We start from the raw sequence: 12144 nt of genomic DNA, 5'->3' as shown, positions 1-12144 counted from the left end.
ACACACACAGGATACGTTTTGAGCAAAGACACTGTTTGCTACATGGCCACCCTTGTTTCTTTGTACCTTACCAGCTCTGACCTCGCCAATAGAGTACCAGAGGAACCATGTAGGGGCGAGTGGTGGGCCCTGCGTGCCCAGCATGGGGGCCCCAGGTGGAGGCAGCAGTGGGTCTAGTGCTGCAGCTGGACTCGGAGGAGGATGCTCGCAGGGCAGCGCCATCCCTTTAGGGCCCCAGGGTGGCTCTCGGCGGCCTTCCAGGATCCCCCAGCCCTCGCGCCTGCCCCAGCCCCTACGCCACCACCCCGGGGCCGACCCCGACGGCCCAAACAAGATGTCAGGTAGGAAATGTTTGGATTTGTTCAAATCTGTTTTATATGGCAAGATGACAGATTTGACTGAGGTTTGAGAGTTTTGCTCACTTATGATCCAGGTTCGTCCCCTTGTCCGGTCCCCCCTGTCCTCCTCCCACCAGGGGGCAGCCCACAGGGCAAGCGCCCCATCCAGACCCCAGAGGACCAAGCACAGACCCCCACTCCTGCCAGTGCTGTAGCCCCTATTCCCCGTGCCACGGTTGGGCCCCTGCCCTCTACACCCACATCCAAACCACGGCCAGGAGCCGTGTCCCCTATGGCGCCCCCCGTGGCCACTCCTGCCTTCGGCAAGGACGGCCTCCCTCCTCCCCCTCCCAGCCCGGGCCAGAAGTCCGGATCTGGATTCTGGAGCTCGATGCCGGGCTCTCCAGCCAGCCGGCCTGGCTCGTTCACCTTCCCAGGGGAAGCGGGAGAGACTCCGGTCCGTCAGAACTCAAACCAGATCCAGACCGGCTCTGGATCTGGGAGCCAAACCCACAGACACTCCACGCACAGCAAGGAAGCCGACCGCATGAGTACGTGCTCATCGGCCAGTGAGCAGTCCATCCAGTCCACCCAGAGTAATGGGGTAAGACTACTACCTGCTGCACCGACTAACACCCCGGCAGAGGGAGGCCTGGTCTGTCCTGTCTGTCTCCTGTCCTGCTGCAGCCAGTGCTACTAATCTGTCCCCTACTACGCATCTCTGACAAACTTCACTGCTCTTCAACATCATCCTCTCTAGCTTTCTCTGAAGACAATCTATAGCAAAACTGTCCACATGATTTCAGGTCCAAAACCTCTCTAGTGACCTCAATCAGCTCTTCAGCGATTCCCTTTCAAGGCTGTCTCTAGTCTCTTAACTCTAACAAAGCTTCTACTAACACCTGACTTCCTCTTGGCCGTCCTTCACCTCCTGCTGTCTTCATGGTGTGTTACTCAAATGTACTTTTCCTGCAACTAACCTCCAACGTTTGTGGTTCTCCTACAAACGTACTTGACAGAGATCTTCTCATCCAGCCTAATGCTCCTCTCGTCTTTGCCTGGGGGCTGCACAGCAAAGACGAGTTAATGGAAATCTTCATGTTATTCCTGCCTTTCTTCACCCACTTGTTGTTTTTTCTTCCAAGAAGACAATAATGCATCGGTGTTTTTTAGTCTTTCTGGTACTTCACTCTTATCCCCTCTTTCCGAAGACTCAAGTGGACACTAATCAAACCTGTTTCCAGTGTTTTCCCTCAGCTTTCTCTCACTTTTACATTATATTAGTGTCAACTTTAATATAAAAGCTGAATTCTGACTAAAGTAAAATGGCAATTTAAGATTTTTCCGACACTGAACCATTTAAGTTTGTACTTAAAATGTCCCCCCTGTCGGTGTTTCCTCCCTGTGGTGCAGAGTGAAAGTAGCAGCAGCAGTAGCGTATCCACCATGTTGGTGACCCAGGACTACATGGCCGTGAAGGAGGATGAGATCAGCGTCAGTCAGGGAGAGGTGGTCCAGATCTTGGCCAGCAACCAGCAAAACATGTTTCTGGTGTTCAGGGCGGCTACGGAGCAGGGCCCTGCTGCCGAGGGCTGGATCCCCGGATTTGTGCTGGGACACACCTCAGCCATCGTCCCCGATTGCCCCGAGGGATCCATTAAGTAAGAGCACTGACAATGATAAGATCACATTCATTTTAGTTTTCTGTTGGAGGCAGTTGTCCCAAACTGATTTTTAAAATGTTAAAGTCCTTGATGTTGGCAAAGCAATATGTTTTAGTAAGTTGATAAGGAATTCCAGTGTTTTCTACATGTAGGCAGTCTACCTCAAAGTCAAATTTATTTATTAGCGCATTTACAGACAGCTGAGCCGCACCAAAGTGCTTCACATAAAAGTGCAAACAAATACAGAATTGACAAAGGTGAAAGAAACAAAAAAAACAAAATTTAATTTGAAAATAAATTAAGGCAGGGGTGTCAAACTCAAATACACAGTGGGCCAAAATTTAAAACTTGGACAAAGTCGCGGGCCAACATTGATATTTATTGAAAAAATTGACCTGAACAAGTTCAAACGAAATGCAACAAGCAAAGCTTGATATTCGATTTTGCATGTTTGCAATATTAAGTTATATCAAATAAAACAAACACACATCAATGGCATTCATTTCTTAAATAAAATTTAAATGTCCCTTTATTTTATATGCGGCCTTCTTTAAATTTAACAGTAATCTTTTTCCACAGGCTAAAAATAAATGTAAGAATAAAATAACAATAATAAACCATATGACTAATAATAATATCCTTCAATGAATGTGCAGCCATTCAAGCCTTGGACTAGCAAGAAAAAGTGCATAAAGACAACTTTAATTGTTGCTCAGTTTGCTACACACTGATCTACTGTGTTCAAGCCAAAACACGAGCAGAGCATTCTGGGATTTGTAGTATTATTTGCGCTGTATAATACCGGCGGGCCAGCTCTGGTTGTCATTTGGTATTTCCTCACGGGCCAAATTTGGCCCACGGACCAGAGTTTGACACCTCTGAATTAAGGGATCATTTTAAAAGCACTGTGGGATTACTAGGGGACACTATTCCCTAGCACTTGCTGGAGCAAAACTTTAATTGAAGGCAAGAGAAAAGAGGCGGTTTTTAAGTGAGATTTAACAACATTTTAGGGACTGCATGGTGCTGCATGGATGTGGAGGGGAGGCAGTTCAAACCGAGGTTGCTTTCACCTACTTGTTTATCAGTTTGATTTGACTTGATCCATCTTGTTGTTCCAGTAGGAAGTCTTCATCCTGGCACACGTCCCTGCGCATCCGCAAGAAGTCTGAGAAGAAGGATAAGGAGGCCAAGAAAGACAGCAAGCTGGAAAACGGTTACAGGAAGTCCAGAGAAGGCCTGGCTAATAAGGTTTCTGTAAAGGTGAGTTTATGGTCACATCTGAGGAAACTCCAGTGAGTCTGGTCCACGCTGCGCTACTCTCTCTGACATGCTTTGTTTTTCCTTTTCAGCTTCTAAATCCAAATTACATCTACGATGGTAAGTTTACCTTTGTGGAATTGTGTTTATTTAAAGATTAACAAAATTTCTGTTGAATTAAGTTTACACTCAAGGAAATTAGAAAAGCATGATTTGGTTTTTATTTTTTTTTTTTTACATTTTGTCTTTATTTAGAATCACATTTCAATATCACATTACAACAGTCATCACCGTTTTGATAATAGACACTGTGATCCATATTTTCAGATTTTTATAAACAAACAAACGAACGAACAGAACTTGGGGGTGTTTCCATCTACAGTAAGTAGTAAAAAACAGATTAAAACATTTTTTTTTTAAAGAAAGTTACACAATATTAAACAAATGAAGGGCGTTTCGGGGCGATGTACAATCTCCACTTCTCCCAGATTTCCTCAAATTTGGCTTTTTGAAGCCTCACAGAGAAAGTGATTCTTTCCATTACAAAAATGTCATAGATGATGTCATACCACTCGTCTATAGATGGGCTGTCTGGCTTAAGCCATTTCCTTGTTATGGCTTTTTTAGCAGCTACACTCAGTATGCCAAAAAGGTATTTTGTGTTTTTATTTGAGGATGTAGAGTGCAGAAGCCCAAAAAGAAATTCATCCCAATTAAAAGCAATGTTTGTCCCAAATATTGTCACCACTTCTATGTAGATCTTACGCCAGAAAGCATTTACATTTGGACAGGCCCAGAACAAGTGGTAATGATTTGCCTCCTGGGAGCCACACTTTCTCCAACAGCTGGAAGAACCTGAGTGATGTGACTGCTGGATTTGGTTTTTAAATAATAGCATCAAGCTTTTATTGTAATGAATGTGTTCAGTAGGTATACATCTTAAGTTTATAATCTAAAAATGTTAAAATGAATTCCTTACAACAAATATTATTAAAATATATACATATATAAACTATTACAGCTCAGTATCTTGCAGCCAGGACAGCTGTGATACTGCCAGCTTTGATTTTGGGGGATTGTATCAGTCTGGATCTTGTTCTGGATCCTTCCTGTCTGGCCTCGTCCATGACAATGGCCTATTCCCACTGTGCTTCTGTCAGTCGTGGCATCTTGTAGAACTGTAATTTTTGGTGCCTTTTCTAGGCAAGAATCATGTGCGAGAATTGTCATGATAATTCATCTGCAGCAGTCAGAAAAATATAGGACGTAACTGCTCACTTTCTGGACCAAAATCACTCAACCTTATCACAGAAAAAAGTTTTATATGCGTGTATGGAGTGCAAAATGTATGTGAAGTAATTATAATTAATTAGTGCATAATGTGTATAGTAAAAATATTTTTTTAAAGATTATTTTTGGGCATTTTGCATGCTTTATCACAGTAGTTCTCAACCTTTTTGACCCCCTTCGTGACCCCCGCTCACTGAACAGAATCTCACAGTTCAGATCATACAAACTCAGTTGATACAATGAATTTTGGACAAATAATGAAGCAGACAACTAAAACATCTCTCTGACCAAAATGACCAAAAAGTTACATAAAATTAAGCAAAAAAGGACTCAAATTGACCACAAAATGACCACAAAAGAAATAAAATGGCTCTAAAAGGAAACAAAATGACTAAAAAAAGAAATAAAATGACCAAAATAGGAAACGAAATGACCAAAAAAGACACAAACTGATAAAAAAAAAGACACTAATACACTTTAACACAGTGGAGACAGAGCTGACTTCCAAAATGATTTGGCGACCCCAAGGTTGAGAATAGCTGCTTTATCAGATAGTAACAGAGAATACAAGGGGGGACATGCTCTACCAGTGTGAGCTACTGGGACCTCCCCCACTCATGCATTTTTTATTTCCCTGAGTGTATTTTCAAAAGCACTGTTTAATACTTTCAACAGGATTTAACTTTTTTTTTTTTTACCCTTCAGTTCCCCCAGAGTTCCTTGTTCCTCTCAGTGATGTGACGTGTGACAACGGAGAGAGCGTCACCCTGAGGTGTAAGGTCTGTGGTCGACCCCGGGCCGCCGTCACCTGGAAGGGCCCCAACCAGAGCAACCTCACCAACAACGGGCACTTCAGCATCGCTTACAGGTAAATAAGGACTTCCTGTGAAGATCTAAACATTCAGTATTGTTTTAGGGAGGGCAGTTTAGAAAATAAAAGCCAAAGTCTGTTTTTGGTGGAAGATAAATTCTTAATGTGAAACATTTTGGACAATTAGAAAATCATTGGCTTTGGCTAGACTTGATGGGAATTTTCAATATAATTTGACACACTAAATCGTTAATACAATTAAAAAAAGGACCGGGCTGCATTTAACACAGAAAATTCAATTTAAAAAATGGCTTTTGTGGAGGCACAGTGATTGTTTTAAGAGAGTTTGGTAACACTTTACAATAACCAACTAAATAATGTTTATAGATGGTTTATTAACCAATTATTAACATTTACAAAGTGCTAAACATATTTAATCTTAAAGAAAAATGTCAACCAATTTCTTGAAGGTATATGAATCATTTCAAAAATCATGAACATACTTATTATGGTGTTAAAAATGTTAAAATGAGTGCAACTAAAACTTTGAAAAAACTATGAACTGTAATTTAATTGTTTGTTAATGGTAAAGTTACATTAATATACCATCTATTTGCCACTTATAAATGATGTAGTTAGTTAAACATTAATAAATTATATATTTACCCTTCTAAATGGCCTATATACGGTTTATAAATGATTAAACATTAATAAACTGTCTGTTTACCATTTATAAATGATGGTTATTGTAAAGTGTTACAGAGAGTTTTAAGAGAATTGGCACTAAAATGTAAATTAAATGCTCTCTTCAGTGATACGGGTGAAGCAACGCTGCGGATAATCGGCGTCGCCTCGGAGGATGATGGCGTTTACACTTGTGTTGCCACAAACGAGCTGGGCAGTGTGACGTCATCAGCCAGCCTCAGAGTGTTAGGTAACAATACACAGGATCTGATCCCTTATTTCTTTATAATGCTGGTGATAAATGTGTTCATGAACTGATTATCCATTATGTGCCTCAGCGGTGTCCACTGATGGAGTCAGAGTGAGCTGGAAGGACAACTTTGAGTCTCACTACACTGAGGTGGTTGAACTGGGCAGGTAATTAAAGGAAAACACTCAGATTGATCATTTATTTATCTTAACTAAACGTTTTAACCTCCTGAGACCCAAGCTTTTGTTTGGTATGTGTTGTTAGTTTCGCCTAGATATTTTGGATCAGTACAAAAACTAAGCATTGTCTTTGAACAGAAAGTCGTTTTTGAAAAAAAATGATGGGTTAATTTTACTGTATAACACAATTAATTTGCCAGTGTATAAAACTTTATTTCCTTACATTTACACCCTCTTATTTAAAGAACAATAGTAAAAGTCTATTCCTTTTCAAATGAGTATTTCCAGATTAGCAGTGTCGTAGCTTGTTGCTAATGCTAAAAATAGTCAAATTTGCACAGAATATTAAACTACAAACATTATTAGCCACAAATAAACATGTACTCCATGATTATGGCTGTTAAAGAGTTGAAATAACTTTAGTTTAATTTACATGTTAATTAGGGCCCAGGGGCAATCAGCCCGAGCACTATTGATATACTGTGGATTTTTCCTGCAACTCAAAGAGGTTTTTTTTGTGTATTTTCTAAATAATTCTGTATTTTTTGCTGTCATTTTACCGTATAACACATTTTTTTCCCTTACATTTACACCCTCTTATTTAAAGAACAATAGTAAAAGTCTATTCCTTTTCAAATGAATACTTCCTGATTAGCAGTGTCGTAGCTTGTCGCTATTGCTAAAAAAAGTCAAACTTGCACAGAACATCAAACTACAAACATTATTAGGCACAAATAAACAAGTTTTAACCATGAAATCTGATCTGATTTTTACACTCCTTGATGTATTGTGCTTTTTCTAGAGTGTGTACTACTGAGGACAACAGGTCATAGTTAAGCAGAATTAAGTATAAGGTCCAGAAAACCTCAAATGAAATGTCCACATATGAGGACGCAGGGTCACAGGAGGTTAAACATACTACAAAGGTTGTTGACGTAAATAAACTGACCTCTGAATGTCCGTCACCAGGGGTCGTTTCTCTGTTGTCAAGCGTTGTGACCAGCGGGGCACCAAGCGCTCTGTGGCGGTCAAACAGGTGAACAAGAAGCTGATGAGGAGGGACCGCGTGACTCAGGAACTCAATCTGCTCCAGAGGCTCCAACACCCCCACATAGTCAGCCTGATAGACACGTATGAGACCCCCAGCAGCTACGCCCTCGTCCTGGACATGTGAGTGCAGCCCAGAAGAACACAGATTTTTTGGGAATTAAACTCTACACATACAGTACAGGCCAAAAGTTTGGACACACCTTCTCATTCAATGCGTTTTTCTTTATTTTCATGACAATTTACATTGTAGATTCTCACTGAAGGCATCAAAAATATGAATGAACACATATGGAATTATGTACTTAACAAAAAAGTATGAAATAACTGAAAACATGTCTTGTATTTTAGATTCCTCAAAGTAACCACCCTTTGCTTACTAGAATATAAGACATGTTTTCAGCTATTTCACACTTTTTTGTTAAGTACATAATTCCACATGTGTTCATTAATAGTTTTGATGAATCTACAATGTAAATAGTCATGAAAATAAAGGAAACGCATTGAATGAGAAGGTGTGTCCAAACTTTTGGCCTGTACTGTATGTAGTTCATGTAGCCTTGATAAAAACTGCATTTCTACCATGTGCTGGTTTGTTTTTCAGGGCTGACCAAGGTCGTCTGCTGGACTACATCGTGAGCTGGGGGAACCTGACGGAGGAGAAAGTGGCCTGCTACCTAAGGGATGTTTTAGAAGCTTTACACTACCTGCACAACAGCAGGATAGTGCATTTGGACGTTAAAGTAAGTAGTTTTATAACTGTGCTTAATTTTAAAAGTGCACTTGGCAACACTAAGCTGAGTGTACAAAATTGGCATTACACATCAACTTCTGGACAGTACTGCCCTACAAAGCAAGAAGGCAGTAACTGCATTTTTGGTCAAAAATGAGTTATCATTTTCATGACTTTCAAGGCATCCTTTGTTATGTGACAAAACATCTTATCTCAAATGTGTGTCGTTTTGGAGAAAAATGGTAGTCGTTTGTACAGTAACTAAACGGCTCGATGACAGGATAACTTTAAAGTCATTTTTCTCAGTTCTGCACTCGGTGTAGTTACTGCCTTTTTGCTTTGTAGGGCAGAGTAGGTCTGCCACCACTTACAATAGTCTTTTTTTCATGCTGAATTACTTATTTCTAAAGGATTCATTCATCATATGTGAACCAGTTTTACAAATCTCTCAAATCAATTAGTCATCTAAAGATTTCTCTAGTCCAGGACAGCTAATTGTTTATCATGTTTATTTGCTTTCCTGACAAATTTGATGAGAAATATCAATGCCATTTTCATTTCTAGGCTACAACTATTAAGGTATTGGTTTTTACCAAAAAGACAATAATTAGGTATTAATGATTAAGAGCTGATAGCTTCATATTTACTGTACAAACATGAGTGCTATAAAAACTTCTCATACCTCAAATAAAGATACTTCCCAAAAAGACTTCAAACTGTTTTTCACCTTTAGACAGTAAAAGGTCAGCTGTCAGGATTGTCCTTTAATCCAGCACTTACCTTGATCACCAGTTGGTATTATATTATGGTGGTTAAAGGTCACAGTGTTTTTCCAGCCTGCTGTTGGATCTTCAGAGTTACAGACTTTGCATGATGTTTCACCTGCAACAACAAAATAAAAGTTAACGTGACGCTCTGATTTCTTGTCTCAGCCTGAGAACCTGCTGGTGGCCCACAGCTCCGGCGGTCAGCCGAGCGTCAAACTCACAGACTTCGGTGATGCGGTGCAGCTCAACAGTGCCCACTATGTCCACCCTCTGCTGGGCAGCCCTGAGTTCGCCTCCCCAGAGTTGGTCCTCGGAGAGCCGGTGTCGCTGACCTCTGACCTGTGGAGCCTGGGCGTGGTCACCTACGTGCTGCTGAGCGGCGCCTCCCCCTTTCTGGACGAGAGCGCCGAGGAGACCTGCCTGAACATCTGCCGGCTGGACTTCAGCTTCCCCAGGGATTACTTCCAGGGCGTCAGCCAGGCGGCCCGGGACTTCATCTGCCTGCTCCTGAGGACCGACCCGGGCAGGAGGCCTCCAGCCGGGCTCTGCATCCAGGAGCCGTGGCTGCAGGCGGGCCTGGCTGACGGCCGGGCCAGAGCAGAGGGCTGCCTGGACACCTCCCGCCTCATCTCCTTCATAGACAGGAGGAAACATCAGACTGATGCCCGAGCCATCGGAGGAGTCAGGAGCTTTATCCAGAGTCGCCTCCAGCCCCGGGTTTAGATGAACGGATGGATTCAGGGCTGCAGGTTAGTCTGGAACTGAGCATCTTGATGGTCTAGATCTAAAAAAGGAAGGAGAAAAATGAATGCTGATCTTATCCTCTTTCACAGAATGTTGATCCACTAAAGTCCTGTAGTCCTTTCACCAATTGAGACCCACTGAGGTCTTTTAGCCAATCAGCTACAGAGAACAGAGTTCTCACCAATCACGTAAATTAATGGATGCCCTTGTCTACTGCTGCTTGCTGGTTTCAACTCAAAACAGATTTTGTAGTTAAGTCTTAAAAAAAAATCTTTAAAAAAAACAAAAAAAACCATTATGAAGTAATTTATTTTCCTTTGCAAGAGTTAAAGCTGATCAGAAGAGCCAATTGATCGAGCCTTGACACCACTGCACAGACGCAGAGCTTTCAGGAGAAAGTGATGCTACAAAGCTAGTGATGGCGCTCAGAGCAAACTGCCCCCCCCCCTCCTCTTGTTGCCAGGGGGACAAACATTGTGTGTTTTTGCTCTTTTACACTAAAACCGTCACTCAAAGACTTTTGAGAAGCAGCCCTTTCTTATAGAAACAATGTATACAAAAAGGAAAAAGTACTGTCTATGTTTCCAAGAAAAAAAAAAAATAATTGTAGAAAATGCTCATCAGTTGAAAGTTGCTGTGCTACTTTTGGACTCTGTAGACACCTGGAGACAGTAACTGAAGTTTATTGAGACATTTATACGTCCGATCAGAGCTTTTTGATGGCTGCGCTTATATAATGTACCTAATCTAAGATACCATGATGACCATGTCGCGAATAACAATGCTGCACTGTCCAATCTGAGAAGAAACAATAGACATCCATCATTTGCTTTTCCTAGAACAAAACTTGTGTTGCGCAGATATGAGATGTTTAAGCCTTACCTTGTATATAGACTTCTGCCTTCTTCCCCCTCACATTCACCGCGGACTCCTGCTTTTTTCGGAAAAGGCGGGACGAGAGACTGTCGGAGACTGAGTGGCAGCGCTGATTGCCTATCAGATGGGAGTGAATGTGGAGGCAGAGGAAGACAAATTACTGTAAATGCACTCGTATGTTATGTTTGATTATCATGTGCAATGTTGCGGCTTTAACATTTTATGCAACTATTTATGAAGACATCTGTTGTATCTGTAATAAATCTAGAGAAAAGCATGTACTTGGTACTGCAAGCACTGCTGGTAGTTTGTGTTTATTTGATCGCTGAGTGTTCTGACTTCCAGGCCACAATCTACAATCATTACGGTTTGATCAAAACATTATTTAACACTTTTTGTACTGTATGCCTCTGTAGTATTGGTACACCAAAGTTGCTCTAGCTTTATAGTACTTAATAAAAAATGTTTTATTGTGACTGTTTCACTTGAGTTAGGTAATCTATGACCATGTGGAATGATTGTTTACACATGTTAAACACCATTGTGGAGGAATAGTTTTAGTGTCTTGTACCCTTTCTTTAAAAAGGCAGGGGATAAGAGATTTATTGTTCAAAGAGAATGGAGCCTTGCTGTTTCATTTGGAGAGTTTAATGGGAGATTTTTGTACATCATTTACTAAATGGTGTTCTAACTTTATGTACAGATAATTGTTGCCAAAATATTTCTTCCATAAATTTCTGTTCCTCGCTACAACAACACAAACACCCTGAAACGGCGACTTTATATTCCTTTTCTTTCCAATTAGCTTTGGCATAACCACTTAACTATACATTAATCCAGTATGAGGTTAGGATGTGTCACGTTTAAACCGGTCCTACCAGGTACAGAAGTCACAGTCCTCCGTTACCTTTTTATTTATTTTAAAAGGTTTGTACAGGCCATTAAACAAGGAAACTTGGACTGGATACCTCAGTTTAGGTTTTTTTGGTTTTTCCATTGTTTGTCATTTTGTCATGTTTGTTTCATAAATTACATGTTTGCTATTTGTTTTTATGTTTTTTATCTTTGCATGTATATTACTTTGTACAGATCATACATATTTTCTCCTGTAAATACTCATTTTGCCATCAGTTATTTGAAAATTAAACACGATGAATACATGTACCTTGTTTGACATTTTGTTTCTTTAAGTATTGTTTATTTGTGTTTTATTTATTTATTTATTTGAACAGCTACATTTCACAGATTCCTTTTAAACTAAATAGAAAATTGCTACAAAATTCTGGGGATGCACGATATATATTGCAGCAATAAATAGAGCTGGAAATACTACAGTACAAGATGGGAGGCTGTGTAAAACATAAACACAAGCATCACATTCAGAGTAAATTTACAAAAGTTTCAAACGGTCATCAGGTTCAACATTAAATACATCGTCTCTACACTTCCCAATTGAAAATATGCCACAAAGTATTGACAAAAGACCTCCATTCTGTTTCAT

The 12144-nt window shown here is 40.6% G+C and overlaps 1 protein-coding gene across 3 annotated transcripts in view; it reads left to right on the top strand.

The window, feature by feature from the left end:
- The window catches only part of LOC131984720 (triple functional domain protein-like), a 114667-nt gene extending 102860 nt beyond the window's left edge, over positions 1-11807 (top strand). The window contains exons 53-63 of one of the 3 annotated variants that reach the window (XM_059349650.1): positions 93-341; positions 434-942; positions 1752-1999; positions 3124-3265; positions 3355-3382; positions 5258-5420; positions 6176-6297; positions 6386-6464; positions 7446-7646; positions 8128-8266; positions 9189-11807. In XM_059349650.1, the coding sequence (XP_059205633.1) occupies positions 93-341; positions 434-942; positions 1752-1999; positions 3124-3265; positions 3355-3382; positions 5258-5420; positions 6176-6297; positions 6386-6464; positions 7446-7646; positions 8128-8266; positions 9189-9746 (2438 nt within the window). In that variant the 3' untranslated portion in view covers positions 9747-11807. Of the gene's footprint in view, positions 1-74; positions 342-433; positions 943-1751; positions 2000-3123; positions 3266-3354; positions 3383-5257; positions 5421-6175; positions 6298-6385; positions 6465-7445; positions 7647-8127; positions 8267-9188 lie in introns of all 3 variants that reach the window. The other 2 variants (XM_059349649.1, XM_059349648.1) reach the window with 2 other exon arrangements.
- The last annotated feature ends 337 nt before the right edge of the window (positions 11808-12144 follow it).

Source organism: Centropristis striata, chromosome 14 (assembly GCF_030273125.1).
Source record: "Centropristis striata isolate RG_2023a ecotype Rhode Island chromosome 14, C.striata_1.0, whole genome shotgun sequence".
Classification (NCBI taxonomy): domain Eukaryota; kingdom Metazoa; phylum Chordata; class Actinopteri; order Perciformes; family Serranidae; genus Centropristis; species Centropristis striata.
The sequence above is the reverse complement of the archived record's forward strand: the minus strand, read 5'-3'. Positions and strand labels throughout refer to the sequence as shown.